Consider the following 18,950-nt stretch of genomic DNA (forward strand, 5'->3'; position numbering starts at 1 on the left):
GACTTGAAGAAGTCACTCTTGACTAAAAAATGAGGAACTCGGTATTGATTTCCCCACGACCATAGTTTACTGTAACTGCAATTTGGAGCGAAATTCAAAAGTTAAGATGATGAACAAAAGGACTGGGCGGAAATAGTAAATTGATCTGTAAGCATCATGCACGACTGATTCGCTCATACCGGAAGGATCGTAGAAAGAGTCGTGAGAGCAAAATAAAGCTTAAAAAGTGGGTACGAGGCTCATTCATCATACTCAACTAACCAACAATAATTGGCTATCATTTTTCAAAAACATACAAGGGATTGGAATAAATAAAATCCAAAGCATCACGACATCCTTGAAATTTAGTTGTGCATCTATTACGTTTTTCTACCAAACACGGGTTTAGATTTTCGGGAAGGTTTGCTACAAAAGACAAAAGTGGATTGACAAATACATGATAGATGCATCTTTTTTTCTGTTAGTTTCAGATTACGCTAGTCCTCTCATCAGCGATGATCTAAGGATTATCACTTAATAAAGGATAAAGTGTCTGGTGTTAATCAATCCGCTTGGGGTGCGCTCCCACGTTCAGAATCGTATGAGGATCACGAACGTGTATCTGGCCTATACAATGACTTGCGGGGGCTAGCCGACATGTTAAGTCGGTGTTTTTATTCTTCCAGAGAAGTCTGATAGCTATTTGTTGACCCCAGAGGGATGAAAGGTTTGCTGAGCACTGGGGCGGATTCGAACCTCCGATTGATCGTACAGGTAGCAGAACCTCTAACTGCTACACTACACTCGCCCATCACTTATCATTTATACTTTATATTGGGTGAAGGAAAAGGTTCAGAGCGTCTTTTCGCTTTTTTTCGACCATGAAAATAGCATAATTAAGACAAACCAATTTAGACTAACTATTCACCGTTTTGTTCGATAGCTTCTGTCCATTTTCACGGCAATTTCATAATTTCGCAATTGAAGAAGACCTTGTAAATTGTAATTTCTTCACTCAGCCACAGTTACCACCCGGCTTGAACACGTACTTGTATTCATGCCAAATTGGACACCATCATCATCAAAGTTGACGACATATGCCTGGAATACCAACTGATTCATTGTAACTTTAGATGGAAAAGTACCGAAAGCAGTTTACAGCAACACTACAATTTATTTTTATTTGTACTGCAGCAGCAAGCACTGCATTTATCCTACGAGCTATGATGAACGTGAGTATAACACTTTTGTTTTTTTTTACACTAAAAGGATAGAGGATAAAGTCACTGGCGTTCCAATCCACTTGGGATTGCGCCAACGCATTTTACTGGATTTCGTAATCGTTGAGGTTTTGGAACGCGTGTTGGCCTATACAATGACTTCTAGGGACCAGCCGATGATCAAGTCAGTGTTTTTATCCTCCCAGACAAGTCTGGTAAGAATTTATCGACCCTATTTATAAAAGGCTAGGCTTGCACTATGTCGGTTTTGAACCCTCGACCTTATGGCTACAATGGATCTCTAACCGACTGCGCCACATCCGCCCTTTTTCAGTTTTTTTAACACTGTGCATAACTACGTTTGTTGATTGATCTCAGCATTTTTGGCTGCAATTACGCTCACCGAAATTTTATTACAGTAATCTTGAAGAAGATTACTTTCTCATTACAACAAGAAAAGTAAAATTAGGAGATTCATCCTCACTCTATTCTTCTTATGATGTGGACAATACATCGGATCTAACGACCACTGGCAGAAGCGTAGAAGAAATCCAAAAAAGCACACACACATACATTTCGGATAAGACAGGCATATTTCGCTTTGCTATGCCACAACTGAGATACAAAAAATAAATTGATATACATAGAATGTCAGCATAGAATGTCTTTTCCTTAACACAGAAAACACTTTCCTTCAGGGTTCACAATGCTGTTTCTTTGGTTCTGCACAGAATTCCATGTGGCTTGAAAATTCCATCAAAGAAGAATCCGAAATATCGCAAGGAAGTAGGTTTGTATCAATTTTGGAGTGATCGTGTGATTATTTCCGTTTTACAAAGTCATTCAAACGATTACAGGCAGCGTCCACCACGTATTTCTATTATAGTCGTGATTGATGGGAAGAAGGAGATCGGCTTCTACGAGCACGCGTTGTGTGAGTTCTACTCCATAATTTACTGATTTTTATTTGTAGTATTTTTAAAGATGTACAACCGAATTTAGGAACAGAGAAAATAGTTCTCTAAATTTCTTTCGAAAGATTGATGACAGGAAATTAAGAGAAAAATATAGAAAAAAAGACGTCGCAGAAAAGAGTGCTGGGCCTTTTGAACCCCACGTTTTTGGGCGCCTACGAGCGACTCTATTCTTTATTTCCATATCAATGATGCAACAGTTTGCTAAAACAAATTATTCCACTATTTGCAAAACGTTTGATTATTTCTATGACCTTTCCATTCATTTTATTCCTACTCCTACCAGTGGGACCCATGTGTCCTAATTTTTGCAATTTTTAATCTCATTATCCATCCAGACAAATCCAACAAAAACAAGTAACTCTTCATTACATTTCTTTCTTATAGTGAGCGTTAGTTGCTACGCTAGAATCTGGAACTACGGTTTACGAATTCTTAACGGAAGCTATTATCGGAATGTGTGTCCTCATAAGAACGTATGTTTTTGCCGAGTTATCCGAATGTTCCAGCATTTTTGATTAAAAAGACAGTAGTAAGTTTCTTGTGGACATTCCTCCGTGATGATTTTTGTTTGGAACCATTCTCACTCTCTTCACTCGCAGTCAAATTTAAAATTCACATTCAAAAAAAAATGACAAAGGGACTATAGCGAATGTGCAGACGTCCTCTATTTCTTATCTCTGATTTTCATCCATTTTCAGAAATTTTTTCGTCGCCATTGTGTCGTCGCAAGAATCTTAAATTTTTTCGACTATATCCTATTTCTTGATGCAGATATCGGCGTTGTGAATCCCAAAAAGTACAATTTGTCATTTTCACATATTTCTTCTTGCACATTTCGCATAAGAAAGTATCTGCACCAGGAGCGGAGCAGTGTTCCTGTTGCAGACGCATTGAAGAATACCTTGATACGGATGCTGAGCTCATTTTTTATGATCGATTCTGTAATTGGGAAGTGGCAGCTGGTAGTTACTTGGTAAAAAGTACAAAATGGACACAGCGTTTCTTAGACGGTTAGCACCGACTTCTTTGCATCTGTTTGATACGTTTATAGGTCATGTTTATAAAGGGGTTTAGGGTTCGCCGACTATGAATTTCGGATGCCAGAAGGCGTTATCGGGAAAGACAACGGCGCACTTCATGTCAGTGTAACGTTGTTCGTCCATATTTTATGCGGCATATGACGTGCAGCACCGGATTTCATTAGTGTCTTCTACTTGGACAGAAATGTTCCTTGTATTATTAGGAGTCAAAATCGACGTAGACAAGTGGTGACGTGGTCACAGTAGGAGTTTACAATCTACCTAACCTTTTAGCCAAAGAAAAAGTGCTGAGAAATTTCTATCATAGAGCTATTATTGTTATTATCGCATTATCACTACTATCACAGTCCCAATACCCATTCACAAAAAAAAATAGGGGAGATGTTGAATATGTGCTGTAAGGTACCAAAACCGTATTTTCGTGACGATCTTCTTCCATTTAAGAATGATACAAATTTGCTTTCCTCAAACATGACATAATTTCAAATGAACAGCCGATAAAAGTGAATAAAGGATTAAGTGTCTGGTGTTAATCAATCCGCTTGGGAGGCGCCCCACGTTCACTTCAATTCAGAATCGTTTGAGGTTTGCGAACGTGTAACTGGCCTATACAATGATTTGCGGTGGCTAGCCGATGTGTCAAGTCAGTGTTTTTATCCTCTCAGACAAGTCTGGTACCAATTTATCGACCCTGGAGGGATGAAAGGCGTGGTGAACACTAGGGAGGATTTGAACCTCCGATCGACTGTGCAGGAAGCGGAACCTCTAACCGCTACACTACACCAGTCCCTTTCGATTTCGAGTCTAGATTGAACAGCGAAAACAGAATGAAATATGACTGAGACTTTTTTTTCTCTTGCAAATTTTGCAAATTTTGCAAGTGTTTTGAGCAAGACGACTCATTCTGTGCAATATGTTAGCTCCCTCCACTTTTTTACGGAGAGAAGAACAGCAGGCCACCCGCCTGTTGGACTACAATGACACTGTTATGTGCTGGAGCCTGAGAAGAACTGATTAAAACATTTCATTTTGATCTTATGCAAAATAAAAAAGTGACCAACGTAACATCTAATTTTATGGAATTCAGTCTAACAGAGCTGTGGAATGTCGCAACAGTAGCGTAATGCTGCACAACGATCCTATTCATAAATCGATTGTTCCAATTTTTAGAAGGTTTTCATGCGACACGTTTCAGTGCATTAAGAAGGCGCTTAAAAAGAAATCGAGGGAAAGGACAATGGACAACATAATAAATTCCAGAATAAGTTATGCTTCAAATGCGAATATCTTCCGCTGGATTACATTAATCCAAGGGCGGGTGTAGAGTAGCGGTTAGAGGTTCCGTTCCCTGCACGATCGATCGGAGGTTCGAATTGGCCTCACCAAGCCTTTCTTCCTTCCGGTCATCCTGGTACCAGACTTGTCTGGGAAGATAAGAACACTGAACTTTCACACAGCGTCTAGCCCACGCAAGTCATTGTGTAGGCCAAGTGAGAAAAAGAAGGCGTCTTCTGGTAAACTTGACTATTTCTCTCGTTTTTTTTTCGAGTTTTACTCCCAATCTCTTTGACAGCATCCACAGTTTCAGGCTTATCTTGCAGAGGTTGTTTCTACTCGCAATCTTTCTGGCTTTATTACTTGCTTTCATGCTTTTGCCGAGTCGAAGAACCTTGACGCTTTGTTCATGTACGAAGCATGCATTCGAAAATTTCTTGGACAAGGTATCAAATTCGGAAGAATTAAAATCTTACCCAAGGTGAGTATCTTTTGCTTGTCGTCCGAACGAGATAACATTGATATAAGAAACCATCCCGAAATTCTTCTAGGGCACTGGATGGGCACGTGACAACTGGTTAACCAATAGCATTTGGAACGCTGAACGCGACTTTATGATACACAACTGGAAGTTACCACAACTGAGAACATATAACAAAACACCTTTGCCGTGAGCATTATTATAGAAATTGGAGCAAAACATCATCACCTAATGGTGAAAGGGGATGGGTGCAAAGCGTTCGGTACGAGGTTTGGTTGCGAATGGACTCTGTCGATAGTTTGAAGCTGCCCTAGAGACAATCAGGTCCTTCATTTATTGAGAGTCGATGAATTGGTGGGTCAGACTTGTCTGGGAGGACAAAACACTAACCGTATACATCGATCGTCGTACATATTTCAAAAGCGATTGATCAACACTGTGCACGTTCTCCAATTCAACTATGAAAGCCATATCCTGCAGTAGCGAAGAAACCATTAAAATATATAACTCGAATAGGCCACTGCATTATCATGAGAAGGAAGGAGACGCGGACCCTCAATCATAACCAGTCACGTCAAAGTATGCAAGGTAAATAACGCACACTTGTAAATGAGTAGAAGTTGACGTACGTTAGCGCATTTCTAAGACGCTGTCGTGTAGTAGACCTCCTTCCAAAGGAGCGAAGAACATCGGTGGGAGACTGTTCGAATTTGGAGAGGTTTCCACTGGACCATTTGATTGGCACGCACACACATGGAACACTTCAGGCTTCATATAGGGTGCATCTGCAGGGTTAAGCCGAAAGGTAGGGAGTGGTAGAGTGTATACCAACAGCTATTGCCACGCGGGTCTTCCCGTCTGAGAACCTTCTGTGCCACTCGGGGCAGACCACACCTCAAACTTGGGTAATTAGGCCTTTATATATATTTAACAATAAACACGAGGCACGATTATATAAATACATATACGAGTAATGGGCAATAATAGTGTGCATAAGATATGTGAAATTAAAATGAGCAGAACTAAAAGTAGATAAATGAGAGAGCTGCTACAGTGAAACTGAGCCTCCTATTTATGCGGTGCTCATGAAGGCGAACTCGTAGCTGGGCCATCTGGACTTACGCGAGACAGCGAACTGTACTGTTTTTGTGATCGAAAGCAACTTCTTACAGGGGACAGCTGGCTCTTTAGACCCTAAAGTCAAGTTGCATTCATATTGATTAATGAAATACATAAGAAAATCTTGAGATAAACTGGTCATAGAGAGGTGAGTCTCTATAAGGGTTCCGACTCCGCCTGCTCCAGTCTCGTCTTTCGGCACCGATTTTTTCCACTATCATTTCCCATTATCATTCCCCATTATCATTTAGCTGCTTGCCCTTTCGGATCCAGAGTGGCAAACATAGACTTCGTTAGGGCACGTTTACCTAAACCAGAAACCATAAACCAAATATGTACATATGTATTAGGTTGAGGAATAAGTTCTTTCCGTTTTAATCGATCGTTTGTTTACAGCGATTCTTTTGTCGTAAGGCCAATCGTAATATACCATTTTAAAGAGGTTTTTCTGCTCTACAAACCTGTTGTAACCATTTTTTCGATAATTAAATGTTGCCTTAATTTCAGGCCTCTGAAATGGACATTCCAGGCGGTAAAAAACAACATTTTCGACACCTTCTTTACTTCGCCTTTCGCCGAGGTCAGAAAGCCACCGAAGCTGCTCGGGATATTTGCGCCGTGTATGGAGAGGATGCTATAACTGCGAGGACTGCTCGAAATTGGTTTGCCAAATTCAAAAATGGCAATTTCGACCTGGACGACTCTCTCCGCTCTGGTCGACCTTCTGACTTCGACGAGGATAGTCTCAAAGCGCTTTTGAAGGAAGACGACCGTCGATCAAGTCGGGAATTGGCCGAGAAGATGTACTGCGACTAAAAGACAATTTTGAACCATCTTCACTCGATGGGATTTGCCGAAAAACTCGGAGCTTGGGTACCACACCACGACAACGCACGGCCTCACAGAGCAAACATCGTCAAAGCCGCCCTCCAAGAGCTCGATTGGGAAGTCCTTCAGCACCCACCGTACTCTCCGGACCTTGCGCCAACAGATTATCACCTTTTCCGCTCGCTGTCGAACCAAATGCGAGGTGTTACCTTCGACAACAACGAGGACCTCGAAAATTGGCTCAACAACTTCTTCGAGTCCAGGCCCGGCGGTTTTTGGCAAAACGGTATTAACAAGTTGGTCGAGAGGTGGGAGCAGGTCGTAAACAATGACGGAGAATACATAGTTGATTAATTGCTTGTTATAATTGTTGTAAAATATCAGGATTTTTCAATAAAGAAAAAATGGAAAGAACTTATTCCTCAACCTAATATAAGCAGATACAGGGGTGAGTGGTTATAACATAGTTGGAACTTACGTTGTTGCACGAGCAGCGGAGACCTGCTTCTCGACCAATGCTCTGTTTCGGAAGCAGTCATCTTTTCCTTGTGGTCCGTGAACGGTGAATGCAGTCGACGCAATAACCCGAACACTTTCCACATTTTCTTATATACTTTTAGTGTATATTTGTATACGCCCCTAGCAAGTCCTGTATACGGAAGAGCACGTCCTACTCCCTCCGTACTTGAATTTAGATAAACGGTGAATGCAGTCGAAGCACGAACCCGAACACTTTCCACAATTTTTTGTTTACTTTTAGGGTATATTTGTATACGCCGAATTTAGATAAACGGGAATGCCGTCGAAGCACGAGCCCGAACACTTTCCACATTTTCTTATATAGTGTATATTTGTATACGCCCCTAGCAAGTCCTGTAGACGGAAGAGCACAACGGGTAACCATAGTAGAGTCGAAGCGACGTGAAGCACCGTACAGTTGCGTAAGCGGTTGCGCTTGAAGCGGTGCGGAGGAGCATAGGATCGTATGAGGACACCTGGTGTATTGCTGTGGTTCGCGATTGTCCCACATCGATTCCAAACGACATGGATCACCGTGCAACCACTTAGGCTACTTTATGTCGTTTCGTTTTACACCTAGACTACTTTATGTCGTTTTGACCCTACTATGAAGTTGAGCACATAAGAGACCGTTGTCGTAACGACTTCGATTGATTAGAACGATATGCCCGGAAGAAGTTGTCGAATTACCAATATGTCCTCACAAATCATCGCTGCCCTACTTCACATTCACTTCGTGTTCAGGCCCATTTTGAACTTTTCCGCTGTTGTCAATGTGGAGCTCCCAAAACTTCACATCTGAAGGTTCTTGCTTTGACCAGGTTCCACTGTAATTTTTGACGGTTTTCTACACTCTGCACATGGTTTAAATTTTTAGAGATAAATTCTTCAAAAACTACCAGGTAGAATAAACTATATACTGATAACATTGAGCATTTCAGCCTTGAGACAAAATCTACTTCAGATTGGTATAATCCTTTGGCAGGACGCATTCAGTTATCTCGCTGTACACCGGGGTGAGACCTACGTGTGGTGGAAAATAAAAAGTGTCATGCAGCACTCGTTACTAAACTTTTTCCAGAAACTTCTCATGGTCGTATGACAAGAACTTGGTTATAACACGTGAGATTATCGAAGAGAGATTACAAGTTCTTGCTGCAAAGGTCGAAGAAGAACAAGCGGCAGCTCTTTCACGCCTTTCTCTTTTCACAAATTGTATGATGAACAAAGGATGGCGTCTTAAAGAGTTCCTCAGTTTTATTGTCAATTTGGTTATTATGATCAGTATGATAGCTAGTATAAATGCCATATTCTCAAAAGTATAACAATGGTAATATCATGTATATGTATATAATGTTTACAGATTATAAGTTTAACCATTGAAAAATTGCATTCCGGTGCAAGACGGAATTCGACGTTAGAGAGCTCTTATCAAATTGTTTGAAAATAGAAGTTTCTACCATGTGCTGTAGACATCAAATATCGAACATTTTGCTAATTAACGGAATGACACTTCAACGAAACATGGACAGCAAGCACAAAAATATCGAGTAGTGAATAATATAATAATAGTAATAGTTATAATAATAACAGAAAAAAGTGAATACGCGCCTAAAGGCATCACCCCATGAATCTGAGGTGGCACGGATTTCAGGTGGAGTATTCGTATAAGGCATAGCAGATTCTGAGGAGGGGGGTGATTCCGTCCATTTCTTCCTAATTGCCGTAAAAACGGCCCGGAAGATGCGGCGGGTGCACAAGGCTGGCACGCTCCAATCGAACTCCTTGTAGAAAATAGCGCACCGGATCGCTCGAAGCCATATCTCTCGGGCCGTTTTTTACGCCAATTATGTAGAAATGGACGGAATCACCCTTCTTTCCATAATCTCCGATCCCGTATACGAATACTCCACCTGAAATCTGTACCATCTCAGATTCGTGGTGTGATGCATTTAAGGTTGTATAACATGATGCTATAACCCTAAATAAAGTTGCTACACTCACCCGGCAAGTATGAATGTTTCGTATATGTGGTCCAAGACAGATGAATGTCCCCCGTAGTAACAAATGTTTACATGTACTATCGTTTCAATCCTTTGGGTAAGCGCCATGTATTTTCCCGCTATCTACTGCATTAATTTTGTAAACATTCAAAGTCGAGTTTTAGTTCAATAGATCTTGTTCAGCTTTGTTTCGACATCATTTTTATATTATATTATAGAACTCACTAATATAGAAGTCATTGTATAGGCCAACACACGTTCCAAAACATCAACGATTGCGAATTCCAGTAAAACGTGTTGGCGCATCCCAAGTGGATAGTGAATTTATCCTTTTTTTAATATAGAAGTCTTAAAATTACCTCAAAAAGTACAAAGGCTTTTAAGTGTGGTGATGCGCGCGCTACGATAGAGAAGTAGAGAAGCAATGACGACCGTATGTCACTACATCGGTACATTATTACTATAGACACAAATAAAATGCCCGCTCTACAGCAACTTCTTCCACTCATGATTTTCGTTACATCATCATATCATTGACCATACGTGCTCGACCACATTCGAATCAGTTGACTTCCTATAGAACTTAGTTAGGAACATCCGGTAACTGCGTCACGAATACGAGTGATGCGACTCGCCCACAAAACCTGGTATCTCTGGCTACCTTTCATACGTTTTCACCCTAGAGGCAAAGATTGGCCGAATCCGATGGGTAGAAGCGTTTCTGCTGTTGACGTTGGCCTAATGGTTCTCTTCATCGCCGGGACGGTTCTGTTCGGCCGCCAGCAAGAACTAAGTTCCTGATTTTCCAACAATGTAACTTCAGAAAGGGGTTCGCTTAACAGCTTACACACCGCTGTTTTTCCAACACTGTCTTGTGAAGCTGCTACTCTCAACAGTGCTGAATAAATTTGCTATCAATTTCTCGAATTAGGATTCAAAAAGTTTGCGCAAAAATTTAGTTGTCATTCGTGTTCAGCATATACCAAAACTGTAGTTGTCTAGCGTTTCATTAAGCAGAATCGGCATGGAAATCAGGTAAGCCGATATCTTCGATGGGGACTCATCGCGATTGCACCATACACACCAAACGCTGATATGGCTAGGATCACTGAGCTAGGAGCAAAAACAGGCCGAAGAAAAAAGGCAGAAGCACACGTTAGTGGAATCGATTGAGCAACATGGATATGGACGAAGCTACAATTGCAGGAAAAGCGGGTGAGGCTTACACTGCACTATGTTCAATCTGTTCATCTGCAAAGTGTTATAGAGTTCAATGCTCTGCCGAGCATCTGGACACAGAAAATACGTACCTAGGAGCAGCCACTCATAGAGAGCTTCTACCCATTCTGTATGAACAGCTTTCAGTTCACTGACTTAAAGCCTATCATAAAATTCACGTCGTACGGAAAACCTCAGAGAGCTCGTATAGTTTGGGCTGTAGATTACGGATCCAAGCGTGGCTCCGACTAACTTCTCCTAATTATCGTGAAAAATGGCGTGAAAGACGGCGTTCTTTCCTTTGAGACATGTTTGAACGCACTACCTTTGTGCAGTTTCCGCTACTACGAGCGAGCGGTGAAGATGATAATGAGGATAATGAGAATGAACGAAAATTACGAGTGGAAGAAGTTGCTGTAGAGCGGGCATATGTGTGTTTATAGTATTACTGTATTGATATAGTGACATACTGTCGTCGTTGCTTCTCTATCGTAGCGCGCTCACCACCACACATTTAGTTGTATGAGATAGCAGGATATAAGATGCACGCCAAAGAAACATCGTCGAGCACTAGTCAAAACTACACCTCCTACGTTTGCCGCTTCATGCTGGTCTCCACGAGATCAAGTTAAAGTTAAAGGCATCACCCCACGAATCTGAGGTGGTGCAGATTTCAGGTGGAGTATTCGTATACGGAATGGGAGACTATGGAGAGAGGGGTGATTCCGTCCATTTCTTCCTTCCTTCGGCCCGGAAGATGCGGCGCGTGCACAAGGCTGGTGCGCTCCAATCGAACTCCTTGTAGAAAATAGCGCGCCGGAACGCCCGAAGCCGTATCTTCCGGGCCGCTTTTTACGGCAATTAGGAAGAAATGGACGGGATCACTATTCTCTTCATAATCTACGATCCCGTATACGAGTACTCCACCTGAAATCCGCATCACCTCAGATTCGTGGATTGATGCCTTTAAGAGACGCGTTGCGATCATTCTCAAAAACACCCAACATACATACACGACTAATTGCTGTCTGGAAGGTCCACCAGACTTGGCCAGATTATCAGCGCGGACGTCGCAATCTATTCGTTCGCCATTCTTCTTCACTTTTTCAACGTGCTGAAGCGAAATAGCGTACGGGTCGCAAAGGAAAAAGTTTTTGTGAAGGCGTCGGCAATCTATGATTTCCTTGGAATTAACATAGGTTCTGATAAACAAGTCCGAGATTTGAGTCGCATCTGTGTGCAATTGCAGTGGCGCACAGCTTCCCAGAAGAATGCGTAATTTACTGGGAAAAGGAGGTGCAAAGTAAATGGTTAGCTTTCCGGCTTCTTTTTTTTTTGTTGTTTTGAATTGTAAAGTGCTGCACTTTGCTGCTGTAATTAATTTTTTAAAATTTTCTGAAGTTCATATCAATAATTCATTTTGTTGATACTGGAACAGCAGCAGAATAAAATACAAATAAGATGCGATTGCTGAAGTCGTTATAACGTCGTTTTTCTACGAAAAAATCCAAACTTATCTCACGGTTTGCATTCTTGAAATGTCCGGAAAAGAAATGGTCTAATTACAGTTTTTCCATGAAGAGTTATGGAAAGTGTTAATCATCTTTTAGTTTTAATCATACTTCCAGAACGGGGTGGGTGTGGCGCAATCGGTCAGAGCTCCGTTGCAGCCAAGTGGTCGATTTAGGTCGTGGATACCTCTTTAGTGCAAACCAAGCCCTTCATCCCTCCGGGGTCCATAAATTGGTACCAGAACTGACTGGGAAGATAAGAACACTGACTTGATTACTGGCTGACCTCCGGTTGCAGCCTAATAACATAAACAAAAGGAAATAACATTTCCTTTTAATAGGAGCGGGTGCAGAGCAGTCGGTAAGAGGTTCCGTTGGGACTGCACGATTGATCAATGGTTCGAAGCCAACCTAGTGCCAACTAAGTCTTTCATCCATCCGCCGACAAACTGGTGCCAGACTTGTCTGGGAAGATAAAAACTCTGACTTACTAGACTCCGGAGTGGGTTGATACGCCAGTGACTTTGTCTTTTATCCTTTTATTTCTAGAATATCCCCCAACGTTTTGCCGATATGCGCAGTAAGAAGTAAGTAAGTACAAAGTAAGTAAAGAACATGAAGTACTTTAGCTTTTAAGCTTTAGTGTGATGCTAGCGTACAGCTTCACCCAAACACCTTACTACCGCCATGCAAGTACTGATGGGTATGTTGGAAATTGTAACTCGCAGTACCATAAAAATATCCATTCAAGACGCAGTCTCCGTAGGATGCGAGCACCATAGTTCTGGTATGAGTTTTAATAAGATTCAAAGATAGATAGAAATCTCTTTAAAATGTTTTATATTATAAAACTGTGACAAATTGTGCTTTAAGGTGAATACCGCTCACACCACTATTTCTACCTTGTGATGACAACCCAAGATGAAAGGAGTGATGAATTTTTACTGAACAGATTACTGACACACTGATCTTGTCTTTCTACCTCGTACATTTACAAATTCACGCAAAACAGCTCAAAGTTATAAGTTAAAGACCTGTACAACAATGAATAATGTATGTATGAAGGTGTGACTAGTGTGTTGATGTTGTGAATTACCGAACTGGATTAACGTTGTAGAACACATTCTCATTATTACTTCTCCAAAATAGATATGTGATCATGACATCCCTAAGCAGTTAGGCACATCAGTATGTGTTTTTTTTTTCTGTTTACCATCTAGCACACACATACAAATTCACAAGCACATGAACATGTAAATCTATAGCCGCAACAAGACACCAAATTCGTTTCCTTTTTCTATGTGTTGTATTTATCAGCTTTTCAATAAAGTTTTCAATAATATATATCTGCGTTACATTAAAGGAACTCCTTACCTACTTCTCCTATTCTAGTTAGTTTGGACAAAAAAATAATAAAACTCCTAAAACATACTGTTTCCTTTTGGAATGCGCAAAACCGATAGCTAATTTTATTTGAGCACATTGAGCTGAACGAACAATCAATAACGACTTAAGCAGTTCTGCTAAGATAGAAAACCGAGCGAGGAGGACAAGGACAATATTCTGCGTCCTGTCCAGGAATCCCAGCATTTCCAGGAGCACCCGGCTGTCCTGGTGCGCCCTTCACGCCAGGTACTCCTGGTGCTCCTTGTGGCCCAGGAGCACCCATAAGACCAGGCAAACCAGGCGCTCCAGGTATTCCAATAATTCCTGGCGGTCCTTGTAATCCAGGCGAGCCAGGTGGTCCAGGTTTGCCTTTGCCGCTTGTGGCTTCGCTTCCTGGTGGTCCTGGAGGTCCTGGTAGTCCAGGTTGTCCAGGTAGACCTGCATCTCCGGCTGGGCCTGGTGGTCCAGCCGCTCCAAGGCGAGGATATGGAAAACCGGGAGTTCCGGGAATTCCTGGCGGTCCTTGAAGTCCTGGTGCACCGTCGGGACCTTTTTGCCCAGGCTCTCCTCGAGGGCATTTGACGCACCCCATTGGTGGAGCGCACGCAGCTGGATAGACGCCAACGTTGAAGTTGTCTAATCCAGGTGGCCCTGGAGGTCCAGGCACTAAAAGACACATAAGTTGGTTTAGTTTGCTTCTTGCTTACCTAACAGGCTATTTCAATTTTCAAATTTTCCCAACATTTTTAAACTTCAATAATTAGACTACTTTTTCCAGAAAATAAGGAAAACTAACGTATACTAGTTCAAATATCTCATGCATCTTGAAACCTCGGCATACTTTTGTCTATGTTTTCTAATAGTGCGTAGTAATAGTAAATAACAGCACTTTACGGTATAAACGTAGAATTGTTCCAGTCAATCTCTATTTAGGCCTCTTAAGACGACGAAAAAACCAAAACCTCAGGCAATTGAAGGTTACATCTAGAAAACTTTGTAAACACACTATTAGAAAACATTAACATATACTATATTAATTTCATAAGCACAAATCCGGGAATTCTGATCTTCAGTCACCCGTAAACAAAATGATGTGCCTAGATCTCTCCTATGGAGCCTTCGAAAATACATTTCTTTGTATCATACAATGGATGACCGTACGACACTTACTTCCAGGTAATCCAGGAGGTCCAGGTGGTCCGGGTGGTCCCGGTGGACATGTTGGAATCATCTCGCAATGGCACCACTCAGGTAGGTTAGCAAACCTCAAATGCATCTCTTTTTTTAATTCTTTCAATATTTTGTGGCGCTAAAGTCCGAAATCGTGAACTCTCCCTCTCCGACCTTTTCTTTAACAGTTTGCCTTTCTAAAACTAGCGCTTTTTTGTAAGTACAAGGAGAATCTACGCTGTGGTTGCTAGCGGTAATCGGTACATAGAATGGACATCACCATTTCCGAAATCTCTTTCATTAATGAAGGAAAATTGACCTTTTATCCCTTCTTAACAATGGATTTTCTCGTGGTCTTGAAGGTGGAGTATGGCTGATTTGAACGTTCATTAATTCTATCCATGATGAGTCCGTCTCAACCTGAACAGAGAGCAATTCTTCACTAAACAAATGTTATTATTTTATTTTATTTCCTAACCTTAAAACTTTCTACTGCTCCAAATACTTCTTCTTTAAGATCAAGCATTTCCCAGTATAATCTCGGAAGAAACAGCATGGATCCGATCAGTGAAATCACTCCAGCCGCTAGTGATACGGTGACGACGAATGAGGTCTCGTTTGTCATCCTAAAAGAAATATTTTTAAAGCAGCGACATCTATAACGTGGTTTATGGCGAAAACAAGAAACAGAAACATCCAGAAACATGGATGTATCCTAAAGGGTCAAATATATAGCATTAACAATGCGCAAGGATATTGGAAAAGAAATAAGCATAGAGAAATGCCGTATCAACCAAGGATCGTATTATATCGGTTATTGAACTTTGAAGAGCTTCAAGGTGTATTAAGTAATTAATATTTTTAGATTGGCAAGATTCCAATTTGTTGGACGGTATCTGTTTTTTTTTTCGGAACATTCTATAGCATACGACAGTTATGAAATAACTACCAAGTAGCAAAGAATGTAGTGGAACATACATTAGAAGCACTAAAAACTGTCGCAAGAAAATTTGAACGAATGAGTTAAGAGCTTAGTCTACGAGGTATCAAAATATTCTATATAAGCGGATGGACAGCTAAGAAGAGACGAACTCGAACGAGCCTACGAGAAGGCGCAGCGCTAACCGATCGTCCCTCATCGGGGCCCTTATAAGCTGTACCACGCCCACACTACGATTCACATTTCCTCCGAACGCAAAAACGCCAATGTGATTCGAAACGAACAAAGTCGGCAATCGGCTTTCCAAAATGACACGATTTCGGCGAAAACGAAGAACACGTTCGTCTGTCCCTCTCCAATACGAATACCGCCACCACCCCTGATTGAGGTAACAGTCAAGCGCAAATCTTTCAGTGTCCTTTCACTACGGGAGCTGATTGCTTTTGTCATAACAATCACTAAACAGCTATTCTAACGTAAATACGCATTTATTTATTCATTTATTGAACAAACTAAACCCGCAAGGACCTCACTCAACCGCTTAAGCCCGTTTTTCTACGATGCTTGGACCATTTGTTAACGCGGACAAATGCTAAACGCTGATATTAGCCCCCTTTCTCAATTAGAAGTATACGATGAGACCAGTAAAACAAACTTTAAACCATCATGGAAACCAGTGGATCGAAAACTACTGAAATCCTAGTTGCCTTTGTCAGTTTATGACCGAGATGATGTTTCCATATCGTAAAAGATTTTATGTTCGCGGATACTCGACACGAGCTTCGGGAATACGTTCATCTTAAGACCTAACATTGCCCTTTTTCATTGATTCCGGGTAAAAGCAGGATTTATTCGATAGAGATGTGGATAAGCCATCAAAACGATTTAATGATGTTGTTGTAGTTTTCTGAATCTAAGAAATCTAGGAGAATTATTCGTAAACTGTAAATTTCCAAATCCAAATGTTTGGGGTACTTAGTAGTTCCAGTTCCTATTTAATCTTGATAGTCTGAATGATGTAGAATTATCGAAAAATTTAATTAATCAAAATCAATAAAGATCAGTATTGATCAGAACCAATATTTATCATAGCAATCTACTAAGAGCCATCAATGTTTGAAAAGCCGAGTGATCCATTCTTGAAGAGCCGATGAACTGATCCATTCTTGCACAGATTCAACATCTCAGTTATACAAAGAAGGCAGCTGGAACCTCTCATGACTTAAGAATGGGACTAAGGTCTTTTTTTTAAAGCACATCATATTTAATTTTGTAATTTGTTTGTTTATTTGTTATTTACTTACTTTTATATTCACTTCAAAATGTCCAGAACTTTAGTTAAGTACAAGTTTTGAGCAAATAAACGGTATGGCATTAGATTATCGTGGATATTTTACGGTATCATCATTACCGTATGGTATGCACGATATGACGTATGTACGATCCTGATTAATGATTACGGAGATACGATAGGAATCACATAACATGTACATGCCTAGTTTTTTTTTTCGTATGCTATTTAGCCCTGGACCGGAATGAGATCATGATTTCTTTGATTTCTTGCAGATCTATTAATACCTTTTGTTAGCTTTTCTCGGGTTATCACCAAAAATCATCCAAATAGAGCGGATATCACTGAAAAAAAGAGAAAATCCCACAGAAGAGGCTCATCGCGGCAAAAAAAAGTGCAGCGAAAAGTAAGACAAGCTGGATAAACCTAAGGAAAAGCGCTTATGCTATACTTTAGGATTATTGAAATCTCTGTGAAAACCTGTCCAGAGGAAAAATCACGGATATCTGGACAAAAAAAAACCTTGAGTTGCTACCACCACTGATCTCCGAAGGAAAAAAAAAACCTTTTGCTAGCCTATAGACGTAGCCGTTGACCGAGTGGAGCCAATTATGGCTGGTTTTTGATTGATCATTAAAGAGCTTAATCAACAGAGATTCTACTTGGAAACTTGTTATTCGCAACCACAATCCTGAATATCTGATTGAAAGTTTGTAGATCCACCGTATTCGGATTCGATTGCTCTCGATTTTCGCAGAAATTTCTGCAGAAGAATTCGTACTGTTGAGACAAAATGGGAATTTTGCTAAGGAGAATCTAAGCCAAAGAAAGTACTGAAAAGGTTCTGCATTAAAATTCTTCGTAATTTTTTTAACTCTTATCTGAATCTGAATCTTTGAGTCTTATGGGAGGGCACTAAAAAACAAAATGTAGGATGATTCTCATTAGTGATTAGTAGAAAAAAAGTAAAGAATCTCGAATAAAACAGCGTTATAAACCACCGAAACATTTTCCTGCTCCTTTTTCCTCTTGTAAAATCTCATAAGTAAATAAATCTTACACTTTTTTTAAAAAGGAAATCGTTCTTGACAGTTTTTTTTGAAGTTATTATTCCAGCGATTAAGACGTTTTTAAAGGCCCTGGTAATTAAACAAAACTGTAAGCTGACATACTATTTACAGAAAAATTTGAGCACAGCGAGCTGGAATCAATTCCTCATTCAATTTCGCAGATCAAATTGACCACACCTAATTCCTATGTGACTTATCTATGCGTAAATCCTTCAAAAGCAACTTGTTTTTATGGAAAGTGGTTCTTCACTGGGAATTTGAAGAAGGACGTCACGTTAAAAAGGCAACATCGCTGAAGCGAATCAAGTATTTCCTTCATACTAGATATATTTCATGTGACGTATTAAGATTAGTGGGCTGATCTCGGCTGGATCTTGGGAAGAATTCCGCGATTTCTATAAGAATAGATGCTGTAGAAAAAAGGGAAGAATTCTATCCAATAACATCGAAAAAATCCGGTCTTTAAGTTACTAACTAAAGTTAGTTAAGTTAATCATCTAGGCAAGCTAAAATGTAGCCTTCTACTTGCACTAGGATCAAAAATTTTGGAAAAAAATCTTTTCTTTTGGTTATCATTAGTCAGCTTTCATGGAGTAAAAAAGGTGTGCAATAAACAGGAACAGTTCCATCACTTGTGAGTTTTAGAAGTTAATTAAAGAGTTGGAAGGGTATCTTTGTCACTGTTTTAATTAAGTAATTTACTTTGAGTTGATTTCCAAGTTTTCTTGTGTGATCACGGATACCACTGTACTTCGTCTTTAGACTTCAAATCTTATGAATGGATGCGCAGTTCTCCTGTAAAGGTCGGAAGCAGAGGAGGGTCAGCTGAGTGAGAGAGTAGGGTGGGGGTGCCACGAGCTGCCTATCGTTCACCATACGTTGTCGTTTACGGATAGTACATATTAGCGACGGTTAGGAAAAAT

General features: G+C 40.6%; 3 protein-coding genes across 5 annotated transcripts; 2 read left to right on the plus strand and 1 right to left on the minus strand.

The window, feature by feature from the left end:
• Positions 1 to 4,900: 4,900 nt before the first annotated feature.
• On the plus strand, positions 4,901 to 6,907 carry RB195_003109 (uncharacterized protein; the record flags this gene model as incomplete). 2 transcript variants are annotated; one of them, XM_064200645.1, is made up of 2 exons in its annotated part: positions 4,901 to 4,972; positions 6,599 to 6,907. In XM_064200645.1, 2 exons carry the CDS (start codon positions 4,901 to 4,903, stop codon positions 6,905 to 6,907), a joined length of 381 nt encoding a protein of 126 aa, XP_064056525.1. The 2 variants fall into 2 exon arrangements, with proteins under 2 accessions (XP_064056525.1, XP_064056526.1); XM_064200644.1 differs by lacking the exon at positions 4,901 to 4,972 and having other exon boundaries at positions 6,608 to 6,907.
• Positions 6,908 to 6,934: 27 nt separating this feature from the next.
• RB195_003110 (uncharacterized protein) lies at positions 6,935 to 8,763 on the plus strand (the record flags this gene model as incomplete). 2 transcript variants are annotated; one of them, XM_064200646.1, is made up of 3 exons in its annotated part: positions 6,935 to 7,215; positions 8,380 to 8,454; positions 8,520 to 8,763. In XM_064200646.1, 3 exons carry the CDS (start codon positions 6,935 to 6,937, stop codon positions 8,761 to 8,763), a joined length of 600 nt encoding a protein of 199 aa, XP_064056527.1. The 2 variants fall into 2 exon arrangements, with proteins under 2 accessions (XP_064056527.1, XP_064056528.1); XM_064200647.1 differs by lacking the exons at positions 8,380 to 8,454; positions 8,520 to 8,763 and having other exon boundaries at positions 6,935 to 7,273.
• A 4,917-nt stretch (positions 8,764 to 13,680) lies between these two features.
• On the minus strand, positions 13,681 to 15,351 carry RB195_003111 (uncharacterized protein; the record flags this gene model as incomplete). Its single annotated transcript, XM_013441355.2, has 4 exons — positions 13,681 to 14,222; positions 14,727 to 14,821; positions 15,046 to 15,146; positions 15,205 to 15,351. The coding sequence occupies 4 exons, from the start codon at positions 15,349 to 15,351 to the stop codon at positions 13,681 to 13,683; spliced, it is 885 nt and encodes a 294-aa protein (XP_013296809.1).
• Between the last annotated feature and the right edge of the window lie 3,599 nt (positions 15,352 to 18,950).

The sequence above is a fragment of the Necator americanus genome, chromosome IV (assembly GCF_031761385.1).
Source record: "Necator americanus strain Aroian chromosome IV, whole genome shotgun sequence".
NCBI lineage: Eukaryota > Metazoa > Nematoda > Chromadorea > Rhabditida > Ancylostomatidae > Necator > Necator americanus.